At 49.6% G+C, this 13324-nt stretch overlaps 7 protein-coding genes across 7 annotated transcripts, besides 25 other annotated features; all 7 read left to right on the forward strand.

The window, feature by feature from the left end:
* Positions 1 to 16: part of a microsatellite that runs on past the window's edge.
* Positions 1 to 13324: part of a sequence feature (heterozygous, non-Esmeraldo-like haplotype) that runs on past the window's edge.
* Positions 127 to 172: a sequence feature (GA-rich).
* Positions 226 to 251: a sequence feature (AT_rich).
* Positions 291 to 317: a microsatellite.
* On the forward strand, positions 611 to 1801 carry Tc00.1047053509395.50 (hypothetical protein, conserved; the record flags this gene model as incomplete). The annotated part of the gene is made up of 1 exon (XM_809520.1): positions 611 to 1801. One exon carries the CDS (start codon positions 611 to 613, stop codon positions 1799 to 1801), a length of 1191 nt encoding a protein of 396 aa, XP_814613.1.
* Positions 1347 to 1370: a microsatellite.
* Positions 1912 to 1947: a sequence feature (T-rich).
* Positions 2137 to 2973, forward strand: Tc00.1047053509395.59 (hypothetical protein, conserved; the record flags this gene model as incomplete). The annotated part of the gene is made up of 1 exon (XM_809526.1): positions 2137 to 2973. The coding sequence occupies one exon, from the start codon at positions 2137 to 2139 to the stop codon at positions 2971 to 2973; it is 837 nt and encodes a 278-aa protein (XP_814619.1).
* Positions 3068 to 3098: a microsatellite.
* Positions 3667 to 6582, forward strand: Tc00.1047053509395.70 (hypothetical protein, conserved; the record flags this gene model as incomplete). Its single annotated transcript, XM_809521.1, has 1 exon — positions 3667 to 6582. One exon carries the CDS (start codon positions 3667 to 3669, stop codon positions 6580 to 6582), a length of 2916 nt encoding a protein of 971 aa, XP_814614.1.
* Positions 6670 to 6703: a microsatellite.
* Positions 6796 to 6818: a sequence feature (AT_rich).
* Positions 6947 to 8125, forward strand: Tc00.1047053509395.80 (hypothetical protein, conserved; the record flags this gene model as incomplete). Its single annotated transcript, XM_809522.1, has 1 exon — positions 6947 to 8125. One exon carries the CDS (start codon positions 6947 to 6949, stop codon positions 8123 to 8125), a length of 1179 nt encoding a protein of 392 aa, XP_814615.1.
* Positions 8160 to 8185: a sequence feature (AT_rich).
* Positions 8429 to 9013, forward strand: Tc00.1047053509395.90 (hypothetical protein, conserved; the record flags this gene model as incomplete). The annotated part of the gene is made up of 1 exon (XM_809523.1): positions 8429 to 9013. One exon carries the CDS (start codon positions 8429 to 8431, stop codon positions 9011 to 9013), a length of 585 nt encoding a protein of 194 aa, XP_814616.1.
* Positions 9040 to 9075: a microsatellite.
* Positions 9136 to 9163: a microsatellite.
* On the forward strand, positions 9293 to 10156 carry Tc00.1047053509395.100 (cytochrome b-domain protein, putative; the record flags this gene model as incomplete). Its single annotated transcript, XM_809524.1, has 1 exon — positions 9293 to 10156. One exon carries the CDS (start codon positions 9293 to 9295, stop codon positions 10154 to 10156), a length of 864 nt encoding a protein of 287 aa, XP_814617.1.
* Positions 10282 to 10319: a sequence feature (AT_rich).
* Positions 10416 to 10445: a sequence feature (AT_rich).
* Positions 10456 to 10475: a microsatellite.
* Positions 10520 to 10540: a sequence feature (AT_rich).
* Positions 10547 to 10568: a microsatellite.
* Positions 10629 to 10651: a microsatellite.
* Positions 10684 to 10708: a sequence feature (AT_rich).
* Positions 10819 to 10838: a microsatellite.
* Positions 11115 to 11144: a microsatellite.
* Positions 11284 to 11352: a sequence feature (GA-rich).
* Tc00.1047053509395.120 (histone deacetylase, putative) lies at positions 11353 to 13314 on the forward strand (the record flags this gene model as incomplete). The annotated part of the gene is made up of 1 exon (XM_809525.1): positions 11353 to 13314. One exon carries the CDS (start codon positions 11353 to 11355, stop codon positions 13312 to 13314), a length of 1962 nt encoding a protein of 653 aa, XP_814618.1.
* Positions 12440 to 12477: a microsatellite.
* Positions 12686 to 12716: a microsatellite.

A 13324-nucleotide genomic window follows, 5' to 3' on the forward strand; every position in this document is an offset into this window, starting at 1 on the left:
TTTATTATTATTATTACGGAGGGAATTTTTTTTTTTTTCTGCTTTGCTGTTTCTTTATTTGCCATGCGTATTTTTCCTTGCTGCTTGCTCGCTGTGCGGCTGTTGTGCATGCGTGTGTGCCTTATTGGAGGAGGAAAGGAGTAGGAGGAGGAGGAGGAGGAGGAGAGAAGGATGATGAGTGTAGGAGGGTGGAAAAGAAATGAAAAGAAAATTAGTTGCGAACAGTAAATATAAATAAATAAATATATATTGAGGTCTGATTGCATGTGTGCTTCTGTCTGTGTGTATCCTTTTTTTTTTTTCTTTTTTTTTTTTTTACCCCCTTTCTCCCTCTCTCTCTTTTTGCACATATATATATGTTTGTGTGTATCTTTATTTGTTTGTCCCCGGTATTATTTTCTGTTGTTGTTGTTGGACTGGGGAGGGGGGGAGGGGGTTTCTTTTCTTTCTGAATGTCTCTCTTCCTGCACGTGTGTGTGTGTGGCGCTGCGCTCCTCCCCCTTCTTTTTACACTTCTCTGTTTTTGTTATTTTCCTCCCCCCCTTCCGCACATTACATAACACAACGCGACGTGGGAAGGATTGGTCGATTAGAGGGGAGCAACACGGAGATGGGAAAGGGCGGGATGAGGGTTCTGGAGGATGAAAAGGTGCTCCTGGCGGAACTAGGCAAATTATTTCACATGGCGCGGGCAAACGCGCGAGAGCAGCGAAACACACACCGAGCGGAGAGGAGGAGACGAAAGGCCACCGTTACCACCACGACCCCAACAACAACGAGAGGGACAAAGACGACAGGTGCGAAGAAAGACCTCAAGGAGGGACGGCCGCCCAGGACGGGCTCCAAAAGATCTCGGAAGACCAGCACCCGTGGCGGGTCCGTGTGGGTGGTGCTGAAGGGCGGATTCGCACATGTGCCGACGTCAGAAAAGACGAATAAGATTGCGCATAACACAGTGTTTCGTGGACGTCTTTCAGAACGTCGTCGTGTGCAGGCACTGGAGGAGGCAGAACGGTACATACAAACGGCGTGGCAGCAGGCGCAGGAGGCGGGCCTTTTGCTTGACGATGGCAGTGGACCCAACGGAGACGAGGGCCTTCAGTACCTTTGCGAACAGTACGAGGTTGCGGCTGGAATGCTTCGCCGTGAGCCGGTTGGGGCTTTTTTGAAACAAATTGTGGATCAAACCATTCCTAGTGGCGCCCCAATGTCTTTGACGACCCCAGCACCAACGTTCTCCTCCGTGGATAACGCGGCGACATCAACAAAACTCTCACGGGATGAGTGGGTGGGAGTGATTGCACGAGAAAATGTTATTTTGAAGCGCTTTGCCCCGCGGGCAAGCAAAGAAGAAGAAGAAAAAGAAGAAGCGGAGGGTCATGGTGAGTCGGTGCTTCATGAGGCGGACCAGTTGCCGTCGCTTTACTACTTCCCCATTGCTGAACCCCTCGCATCACTTGAGGCAGCATCCGCAGTGACGGGGATGGGTCTTCGCGAAACCAGTGGCGATGCACGCGGTGGGGAGCAGGCAAGGGATGTGCTACCCACCAAGTGCATTGTTCGCATTCGAGGAAGTGGTAGACAGAAGCATACGGCTATTCTCACCTCCACAAAGTCTGTGAATTACTTTAAATCCAACTTTATGCAGGTCATTCGAAGGGAGCTTAGCGGCTCTAAACTTCCCCGCGGGGAAGACGCTGTGGAGGGCAAGCAACAACACCAGCCGGTGAGCAACAGCGCGGGTGCAGAGCATGCCGCCGCTGGCTCGTCGAAGAGGAATTCTAAAAGGCGACATAAATAAGAAGCATTTTTTTAAAACTATTTTACTTACCTACTTTTTCCCTCTCCTTCTTTTCTCTCACCTTTTTTGTTTTTGTTTTTGTATCACCCACACTCACACCTTTTTCCGTCTTTCTTTTTCTTTTTTTTCTTCTCTTTTTTTCTCTTACCCACATGAACACACTCACATGAACATGTGAATTACATGAACGTCCTTCTTTCTTTTCTTTTTTTTTTTTGCTTTTTGATGGGACGGCGGTAACGGCATTGTTTTGAGGAGGAGAAGTGTATATACATACATCTGCAAACATATTTAAATATATCTATTGGGAGGGGAACACGTTTTGTAAGTTGTCGATGATTTTTCCTCGGGGAATGCTCCTGTTCTTGAGGCTGCGTTTGCGTGAGGCGAAGCTGCCATCGAAATTATCGAGTGGGACAAGCCGTCGCGATGTCTACTCGGGCCGTCAGTCAAAGTCTCTTCTCTGGTTTTCGCGTAACAGGGAGAATGTTGCACATCACGTCTTTCCTTCACAGGAAACGGCATGCACCGCATCGCATTCCCTTTCAAAGGAGCCCGCAGTTAACGGACCGTCTTCAGCCTCCTTCTCTCCTTCTCCGCCACTTCTACTCGATCCTCCATTTACACCGGTTCCAGGTGAGTCGGAGGCTTTGAAACAGCGGGCGAATAGCGGTGAACCTCTGTTTCTGCTGTACGTCTGTGGTAATTGCAAATCGCCTCTTTTCTGTAGTTCAGAGTATGCGGCGTCTAGTTCTTTGGGTCGGCACAGTGGCGGGTGGCCGTCGTTTACAGCCCCAGTGTGTACTAGTGTGCTTCAGCTACGAAGCCTCCTTCAGAAGTGTGTACTGCAGGATGGCGGCCGGGCTTCGCCAGCTGTGACTCTTGCGTCCTCCGGGTTGCGTGTCGAGGGGGACATGCTGCGGCAGACGCGTAGTGGACGTTGTGTGAGGCTGCAGCATCGTACATGGCGTGAGGAGTGCCTAAGAGATGAGAATAAGCGAAGCGACCCGACTGTCCTGGAGGGCTGTTGTACCGTCTGTGGGAAGGCCGTTTGTCGGGTTGTAACGGAGAGACGCAAGGGGGTGAAGTACGTCGTTAACCCAACTGCCGTCTGGGCGGAGCGTACGGAAAACAGCAACCCCGACGCCGCACCCGCACCACATCCATCATGACCCTACCGTTGTTTCCAATTGAGTTTCATGGACAATGCACGCATCATGTCATTGCCACATATATTCCCTTTGTTTTTATTGTTTGAATTCCCTCTTTTTCTTCTCTCTTTTTTTTTTTTTTTTTTGTTGCTCAGGGGTCCGATGTGATGGATGAGCAGCCGGACGACGCTATGGAGAAGCAGCGGGTGGAAGGATCCCACGTAAGTGAAGCCACGGCATTGGCGGAGAACGAAGAGGCGCACGGTGCATGGACACCTCCGCAAGAAACGAGTCTCGTCCCCGAACAGCTGCTTGTGGCTCTTCGCGATGGGGCTTTTGGCAGTATCTTTGAGCTGCTTCGTGGCATGCAAACCCAGCAGAATGCGACACTCCAAACCATCGAGGAGGTGAAGGCGGAACTCAACGAGACGCAGGAGCAGATGCGGCAGGCGGGGGAAATCTTTGAGAAGTTGCAAGCATACACACAGAAACTTCACGTTATGCGAGATAACATGAAGGTCTTGGATGAAAACATGGCAAAAACGAAACGCATGGCACGAGGGATTCAGGAACGCCTAGAAAAGACAGCGGAGTGGCATGGCGAGTGAAATGACTTGCGTCAAGAGTATCTGCGGGAGTATATATATTAAGTGAGAGAAGGAAGAAGGGAGGGAAAAAAAAAAAAAAAGAATTCTTTCTATAGTTTGTCTGCACATGATATTTAGTTGTACTCTTTTCTCTCTCTTTTTTTTTTTTTTTAAATTCTTGTGGCAGGTCGGAAGTACCGAGAGGGCCTTTTTTTCAGCGTGTGTTTGTCTGTGTGGGTGCAACGGCGAGGGAAATTTATTTTTTATGTGCTTGAGGCGAGTAGGCGTGCGTCCTCCATTGTTCCTGACGTTGTCGGTTCTGCACAGTGCCGTATTCACCGTCACACCCATCACTGTAGCGCATGCAAGGCGGGGTGGGGGCAGCGCATCCAATGCGGTTACACGGAGCGTACATCTTCCACGGAGTCGAAGTTACGCAGCATTTAGACGTCTTCTTTCTAACATGCAGGAGAACACATCCCATGGCAAAGCCTGCGGTGGGGCAGAGGCGGCCATACCCTTCGATGAGCCATTGGCTGCTAACGCCGCATTGTTGGAACAACTTGGTGTAATGGACCTTGCAGAGCGGCGTAAACATCCATTTGCCACTTTTACCACCGCTACAGACACAAACTCAATACACACGTCATTGGCTACCGCTATCACCGAGGCCTGCAGGGTCGGTGCCGCCTGTCACCTTTCGTCCAATTTTATTTTTCGAAAGATTGCTGCAGCCATCAAAAAGGATGATGGTAACGCCGAATGGGTTCCCCTCATGGCAGCTGCGGTGCTTCTCCGCCATGCCGCTGAGGCCATCAATTTCAAATCTGGCTTGCTACAACGCTACAAGAACGGCTCTGATGCTGTTCCGTCACGGCATGATGCTCCCGCGTGGCCTCGGAGTGACCAGGGGGAGTTGGCACGCTTAGAATGGGTCCTCTTTCAGGAGATACGTCGGGGATATGAGATCCTCACGATGCTTCCAAAGCGCCGTAAAGAATTTGTAGAAATGCAATACAGTAAGCTAAAAGAGAATGGAGGAATTCAACTTGCATTGAACTTACAGAGAGAATACATGGATGAGCTTCGTGGACGAATTGAACTCGCTGTTGCTCTGCAGGATGGCAGAGTGGCCATTGATGCTATCGAAACGCTTTTTACCGTTTACGAAATTGCACAACGTCTTGGTGGTGAGGAAGAAATTGAAAGGGTTCGTGCGGACCTGACCCGTGACGTCTGTACGGCCATTTCCGCCTTTTGTTCAAGCCATGACTTCACGGCAGGGTGTGCTCTGTACGAAAAGCTCATTGCCATGATGCCATGGCCAAAACACCCCGCTTCCACTGCTACGGATTCCAGCAGTGCCCAACACGAAGTTAAAAGCGACAGGCATGAGACGACTGCCATGGAGATTGCTGAGAGACTGCGGCTCCTTACCGCTCTCGCGAATTGTGTGGGCATGGACGTTGTGCATTTCACCTATGTGCAGGACGCCGTAGTCGAACTTTTTTCCAATACAGATGTGGGGTACTTGCCTGCTACACGGAAAATCTCACAGGAGAGCCTTTGTGCCGTTCTTCGTGCATTGTCGCGTGTCACACTTGATCCACAGGCGAGGATGAGTGCAAGCCAGTCATTTTTTTGTGCCATACAACACAACTCACAGGCGGATGTCTTTCTTGCGCCCGAAGTCACAGAGGCGCTGCTACAAGTGGCCAGTGCGGCACGGGATGGAAATGTTGCGTTGCTCCTTTACAACCAGTTGACGGCACCCAGAGTTCATCGTGAGGATGCTCCGGCAAATATCATCGCCATTCTTTTAGCCGAGAATGACGCGCTGGACGATTTCACACGATTTTTGAGTTTTGTGGGCCTGCGCCGGCGGGTTATGGCTTCCTCTGCGGTGCACTTACTTGCGGCGAAACTTCTGCTTCAGCGTAAACCTTCCAATGTTTTGTACACCGTTTTGGAAATGATTGAGGAGAAGCACGAGGTGGAACCGCAGCGAACATTTTTTCTTCGTCTCCTTGTGTTTTACCGTGACCTGCAGCGACAGACGCCTATGGACGGCTCTTCTGTGGCTATTCCGCGCTTACATGAGCATGCACTAGTAATTCTTGGGGAATGGCGAGAGACGTTGCGTCGCACCGGTGCGAGGACTGCTGCCCTTACCACAATTCAACTTCTTCAACAAATCCGGCAGCATCTTGTGGATATGGTGGCATTGCAAGAGGACGCATCGGAGGGGGGGATGGGGGCGGTGTCATCAATATTGACTTGCATTGAGGGGATGCTGTTGGATTTTTCGCTGGGTTGGCTGAATCACTGCGCTGCGGCTTCCCGCACGCCGCAGTATCATGTCACGAGTGCGGAGCTGCGTCGTTGGGGATTTGGGAATACGAATGAAACCAACGACACGTGCCGTTCCGGCGTCGTTGTAAAGACACTAAGCCATGCCGTGATGTGGCCAGGGACCATCGCGACAATTCCTCTTGAGGAGCGCCGGGTGTTGCTACGAAAGGCGTATGATGTCTTGTACTCTGCAACAAAAGCGGGAGGTAAATTTGTGCTGGGATTTGGTGATTTTGTCCGCCTCTGTTGGCTCGAGGATGCGAGTTTTCTCCCCAGCGATACGAACACCGCTGTCTCTCCTTCCTGTGGGGACGCATTCAACTTAAGTCTGGACAGACTCAACAGTTGTGTACCGCCGGTGTATGTCACAGATGCGCTTGGTGAGACAATTTTACATGAAAATCTTTCCAATTTATTATCATCATCATCTCTGGTGATTCAGCGCGATGTTTGCATCGAGGGTGCCTCTGCGGATGAGCCCCTGCGGAGCCGGCATTACGGTTTCACAGAGGAGGAGTGGCTCTCGCGATGGCTGGACGAGTCGTCTGTCGTGTTGCACATGGGGCGTGGCGTATTTGAGCATCAACTTGAACTTCTGCTGCGCACGACATCACGTACGCAGGGGAGACAGTGCGAGGAGGAGAGCTGTGGAAAGTCGCCGGCCGTGCAATGTTTTGTCTCCGTTGCCTGATGGACTTTTTCTTCATGAAGCCCCGTTGGTGTTGAGGGAAAAGATGGACAATTACAATAAATGGAGAGGACAGTAGTTGGGGCGGCCTTCTTTTTTTTTTTTTTTTTCCTTTTTTCTTTTTGGGTGCTGCTGGAAATGGTGATGATGCGGCGTTTTTATTCTGCAAACGGTGTCACCGATTATTATTATTTTTTTCACTTCTTATATTCTGTCTATTTTATTATTATTATTTATTTGCTGACGCCGCGGTAGGGTGTGCGCCCGACACCCCGGCGCAGAGGGCTTTAACGTGTATGTGTAGGGACTTCTTTGGGAGGCATTACCCTGCAAAATATAAGACGTTGGAGACGTGTAGGCCTTCTTCATGCCAAAGGCGTTTAAAGTGAGGAATGAGGCATCCCGCATCGCTATTGTTGAGTTTCTTGTGGATAAACGTGTGCGCTTCTTAGAGTATCTGTGTTCCTTACATCAGGACGAAGTGCTATGGATGGGGACCGTGCGTCTCACACGATCGGATGTTGTGCGTTCTTTTCGAGGTTCTGGGAATTCTCACGGGGAATGGGGTGGCACCACTGAGTACCGCCTGCGTTCTACAGAATCCATTGATATGCAGACGTCTTCCGCATCTGGACACGAACATACGGAGGACGTTGTTGTTTCGGTAGGACCCGTTGCTGGCGTACCGTACACTGTACCTGCGTCTTGGCTGTCAACCCGCATGCCATGCTACGTCTGTCTTGCCATGTCACTTGCGGATATATTGCATATCCCACTTTCCGTGTTTGACTTTGTGGATTGTGTGTATGCCATGCTACTGGAGATGGATGTACGTTTTGCCTCTGGGGCCACTGCAAAGGCTCTTGCGCAGCGTAATTTACGTAGCCACCGACAACAACATCATTTTCAACAACACACAGCATTCTCAACAGAGTCGATGTCGTTTTTTGGCGGGGAGCATAGCAATAGTACTGGTAATACGAATAGTGGTGGGGTTATGATGGGGGCTGTGGGCGGTGGTTTTTTCACGATGGGCGCCTCCGATGTCGAAACCTCTGTCAAGTACCTTTATCTAAATCTTGAGCATCGTGCCTACATGACGCCGGCGGAAGTGCGTTACGAGGAAGTGATTATTCCCTTGTGCTCATTACTTAAACTTACATACCGACGGCTGGGTGATTACGATGTAGCAAGGAATGAAGAAAGCGTGAAACGGATTTTGTCTATTGATCGCCGTTTACAACACATGTTTTTTTCTGCAATCAGTAAAGAATTGGGAAAAATTGCGCGTGGCAAGTTGTTGCAACAGACTTTGTTGTTGTCTACCAGTGGCCTCTTTGCCGGCCTTGGGGGGAGTACGCATGATAACACAACGGGCCTTCTGCGTGGCTTACTGGGACTCTCTGCCGGCGCGGTTGTCCCTGCAATGGCGGCAGCTCGGAGCGGCACGACGAGTGGCAGTGTGAAACGTGGCATGCCAGACATGTTTCTAGTGGACTCGGAGGAAGAGTTGGAGGAGGAAGAAGAGGAAGACGATGAAGTGTAAGCGTATCTACACATTTTATACAACATGTCTGGTGATATATATAAATATAAATATATTTATCTTTGCTTTCAAACACAAACGAATCGGCGGCATTCACATGCCCCGGTGGGGTAGAGGAGCCTTCAAGGAATTGTTTGCTTGCGTCCTCAATGTACCTTTCATTGGCTTCTTTTCTCTCTTTTTTTTTTTTTTTTTCAAAAATGGACTTAAAGAAGTCTCACTCTCTTTTTCTTTCTCCCGCTGCGTGTGTGTGCGTTTGTGAATATCGCTTGAAATTACTTTTGCTGCCCATTCCGCATCGAAATGGCACCCCCATTACTTGCGGTACGGCAGTTTACATTTCGTCATGAATTGCCATGCACGGAGGATCAAGTCGGCACCGGGAACTGTGAGACCAATAAAAATTTAGAAGCCACGACGGCGATTCCGATTGCACGTGTCACTGTGCAGGTGTTGTCATTCAACCGCCGCTGCTTTTGGGTGCACCTCTCGGAGTCACGGGAGAGCAGCGATGCGCCGCCACCGCCGTTTGGTCCATGTGCGGTTGCCTTTGATGGTGTGGCGGCGGATGCCACCTCCTCCATTCTCATCGATGATGCCCCGCTGGCCGTACACGATGAAGAGGGAGAGTCCGGGGCAGGGGCACCAAATCCGCATGCGGCTCTTGCGGAAAGTCTTTCCCAGCGTCTTGCACATCGCCTGAAGAAGGAGTGTGCATCACCGGGTGTTGCCGTCTACGTTGCATGCGGATTTGCTGGGGAAAAGGTGGAACTGTGGGGTACACCCGCGGGGTCTTCCTTTGATGTCACGATGCGGTTTGGTGCCGCACTCTTTTCTTTTGTGTTGGAACTTATCCGTGAGGAGGTTTTGTCCAAATCAAAGGCATAATTTTTCTTTAACGAGTCTTGAGATGCAAAAAAAAAAAAGAGAGAAAAAAAACAAAAACAAAATAGGGAAGATATGGAAGGAAGGAGGGACGACGTCTTATTATTCTTACCAACTTTTTCCCCTTTTTTTTTTCTTTTTTTCTTTTTTTTTCGGGGGAGAGAGACGCTGTTGTTTTGGCATGTGGTGGACAATTTATTTGGATGTCGTGAATACGACGAGGTCAGATGGTTTTTATTGGGCTTGCCGCTGTTATTTCTTTTTTGATTTCCAATTGGCAGAATGCCAATATGTATGTACACGCATATGTGTATGTATATATTTGTATCTCTCTCTCTCTGCCTCTCTCTTTTTATGGATTTAATTGCGGTTGACATTTGGTGCCTGTTGGGGAGAGGGAAAGGGGGGAGAATAGAAAGTAAGACATCTCTTTATTATTATTACTATTATTTGTGGTTGTTGTTGCCGCACGGAATGCCTGGGGGAGTTTACACATCCGCGGAGGTGGCAAAACATGCCGTAAAGAAGGACGGCTGGTTGATCATCAACAACGATGTCTACAACGTCTCTAAATTTTATGATGATCACCCGGGCGGCAGGGACGTGCTGTTGAATCTTATTGGCGCGGACGCCACGGATGCCTTTGAGGCGGTGCAGCACAGCGACGCTGCAAAGAGACTGCTGGCGGGCTTAAAGATTGGTACATTGGCGCAGGCGGATGCAAAGAAGTACATGCGGCTTAACGATGTCAAGGAGAGGCAGAGGAAGGCAACAGAGAAGACGGCATGTTGGCTGGTCATTGCAAACAAAGTCTACGACTTGACGTCATTTACGGAGCTTCATCCCGGCGGCCGCGAAGTGCTTCTCTGTGAGGCCGGAACCGACGCCACACTGGCGCATGAGAAAATTGGTCACAGTGAACAGGCAAAAGAAATGATGAAATCGTATGTGGTTGCAGAGTTACACCCCGATGACAGACGATCCACCACATCTACCGCGAAAGAGTCTCTGGAGAAAAATTCCAACTCGGTCTATACCCGCGCGAAGGATACATCCGTGCGTGATTTTGTTTTGGCTCAAATTCAGTTGATGGTATTTCTTTCGTTGGGGATCGTGGCTGTTGGGTTTGCGCTGATTTACGTGTGAAAAAAACAGATGTGCGTGTGCAGGTTTGAGGTGGAAAAAAAAAAAAAAGGGGGGGGGGGGGGGATTTGTCAAGTGATCGGGACCACATCCACTTTGAGGCGTACATAAATACACATAAATGATTGATATTATAATTATTGATGTTATTTTTTTATTTTTATTTGGACGAATCGATATCTTTAATGCCTCAGCCCCCACCCCTTCACTCCGTACCTTTTATAAGTGCAAGAGAATTGGAGTGGATGAGGAAGGAAGCATGAAAAAAAAAATTATTATTATTATTATTTTTGTGTCTGTCGGTGTGTGTGTGTGTGTGTGTAAGCTTCTTTCTCTTGAAAATATTTCCAACGCCTACCACCAATGTATATATATTTATATATTATTGGTTTCTTTTATTTTTATTTTTATTTTTTTTGATGTGTTGAGGGTATTGAAATGTGGGTTAGGGTTATGACTGCCACCTTTTTAAATCTTTTTTTTTTTTTTTTTTTTTTTAAATGATCCCGTCAATTTTAGCGGATGGCATGTTATTATTATTATTTTTTTAAAAATGGGTGTATGACTCTCCGTCACATGTTCAATTATTAAATGTTGAAGGGATATTTTATTTCTGTGCGTGGGTGGTGGGGGGCGCGTATTGACGATACAAGTGGAGTTAAATTCAAACAAACAAACAAACAAAAGGATTTATTTTATTGATTGGATATGCGAGGAAGAAAAACAAAAACAAAAAAGGGCCCCGCTCATTCCACGAGGGAGACGATTTGGATGGCGGGCGCTTCTCTTGTAATGCGGACACGAAGAATTGGTGACGAGGGGTGCAGAGTGCATCGAATGCATTTCGTTGGTGGGTCGGATGGATGCTCATTGAGTGGCAGCCGCCACCACCACCATTTTGTGTGAGGGATGGGGATGCGTGTGTCTTCTTCTTCCCCCCTTCCCTTTTTTTTTTTTTTTTTGTGCGTGTACGTGTGTGTGTGTGTGTGTGACGTCTCGCCATTCTGCTGTCATCTTCACATGTTGCTTTTTTTCTTTTTTTGTGTGTACGTGAAATTCCCCTTTTGGGCGTGCACGCATGCATCTACGCCGTCAAGGTTTTGCGTATTGGGCGCCTCTCGTATTTGCGTGACGGGGAACGAGAAGGAGAAGGCAGGCGGCGAGATAGAGGAGAGGGTGGGGGGAGGGAGAGGGAGGGGATGCCAAAACGTTCACGTGCAAAAAAACAGGTGGGCCGGGATACGAGGGTCAAGACGGAGCAAGTGAATGGCGCTTCAGAAGCAGTTGCCACGATCTGCAAGGTGGGTCTTGAAACGTACATTAGAAATTGGATGTCGGAGGCCGATGGCGCACGTCCCCCTCCACCGTCATCCCTGCCGTCCCTCACATCGTTCCCAACCATTCTTGACGTGATGATGGGCATGTCTTCTCCCTCGACTCCGGAAGAGGGGGCAATGAATGCCACGGGACCGGATGCCAAACAGAAGGATGGTAGAATTGGGCGATCCGCGGAGGGAACAGGTGTCGTGTATGACGACGTGATGTTGCAGCACGAGTCAACAGACCCAACGGACTACGAGCGTCCTGGAAGACTGAAGCGCACTTTAGAGCATCTGCGCGCTATTGGTTTGCTGCAATGTTGCCGTCGTATCTCTCGTCATGTGGCACGTACAAAAGAGCTCCGTCTTGTGCATTCCATTGCTCATATTGATAGTGTGGACCAACTAGAGGTTGCGGCGCTATTGCGTCATCCAGAGACCTCCTATAGTGTTGGGCAAGATCTTTATGCAAACACCAGCACATCAAGGGCGGCTCGTATGGCGGTGGGGTGTGTCATAGCTGCGGCATTAAGTGTTGTGCGGGGTGAGGTAATGAATGCCTTTGCACTTGTACGCCCACCCGGGCATCACGCAAGTGTGAATGAGGCATCGGGGTTTTGTTTTTTCAATAATGTGGCAGTCGCTGTCAGGGTGGCACAGCAAGAGTTGCGACAGCGGGGAATATCCGCGCCTCGTGCGTTGGTGTTTGACTGGGATGTTCATCACTGCGACGGAACGGAGAGTATATTTTACGAAGACCCCTCCGTGGTTGTTGTCTCGATCCACCAGCACGGTACAGGCCGTGGCCATGTGCTGCGTAAAGCCCCTACTGTATTTACCGACACCATCGATTTGGACGCACTGGCCGCGCTGATGGAAGAGACAACCGGGGAGGAGGCGGCCAGCAACGGTGACAATGGCCACAACGCATCTGTAGGGGGGGATGATTGGCATCAGCATCAAACAAAGGAGGAGGAGGAGGAGGAGGAGGAGGAGGAGGCGGAGAATGCTGAGAAGGTGCAGCGGCAGAATCCGCAATTATCACCAGAGGAGGAGGGGGACGGGAGGAAGAGGGCAGCTCGTCGAAAGCCAGTGGATTACGTCAAACTGGCGGCTGACTTGGAGGAAGACGATGAAGCCATTGCTAGAATGTTTGGTATCTCACCAGAGGATTTAAAGAAGTCATCATCGTCCTTCTCGATGAGCAAAAGCAGTGACGGTGGTGGTGGTGGTAGTAGTGGTAGCAGGAGCTCAAGTTCCCACTTTTATTCCGCCCATCTTGTGCAGAAGAATCTTCCGGGAGACACGGAGGGACTTTCTCTTGATGAAGACATAGACAACGATAAAGATGGCAAATTTTATCCGGGGACAGGTCATGTTGAGCGCGTGGGTGGCGATACGAGGGCCGAGGCGCGTGGAAAAAACATAAACATACCGTGGCCTACCCTTGGCATGGGCGACCTTGAATACTTGCAGGTGTTTCTTGACATTGTGGCGCCTGTTGTGAGGGAATATGAGCCGCATATCGTATTTCTTAGCTGCGGCTTTGATAGTGCTGCGGGTGATTTACTGGGGTCTATGTGTGTATCACCGTCTGGGTATTATCTCCTAACAAAAGCAGTTTCTGCGCTCTGTCCACATCTTGTTGTTGCGCTTGAGGGCGGTTATAATCTGTCTAATGTTGCGCGTTGCTCGGAGGCCGTTATGCGAGCCCTGTTGGAGAGCAGCGGGACGGCGCCTTTGCCTCGCAGTAGGATGTTGTGGTGCCAGACAGAAGAGCTTGTGAAGCGGGTACGCCAAAGACATGAGGGCTACTGGCGCTGCTTTTCCCACCCTGAATGAGGACGTTTAC

This window comes from Trypanosoma cruzi, genomic scaffold (genome assembly GCF_000209065.1).
Source record: "Trypanosoma cruzi strain CL Brener 1047053513679 genomic scaffold, whole genome shotgun sequence".
NCBI classification, from domain to species: Eukaryota; Euglenozoa; class Kinetoplastea; order Trypanosomatida; family Trypanosomatidae; genus Trypanosoma; species Trypanosoma cruzi.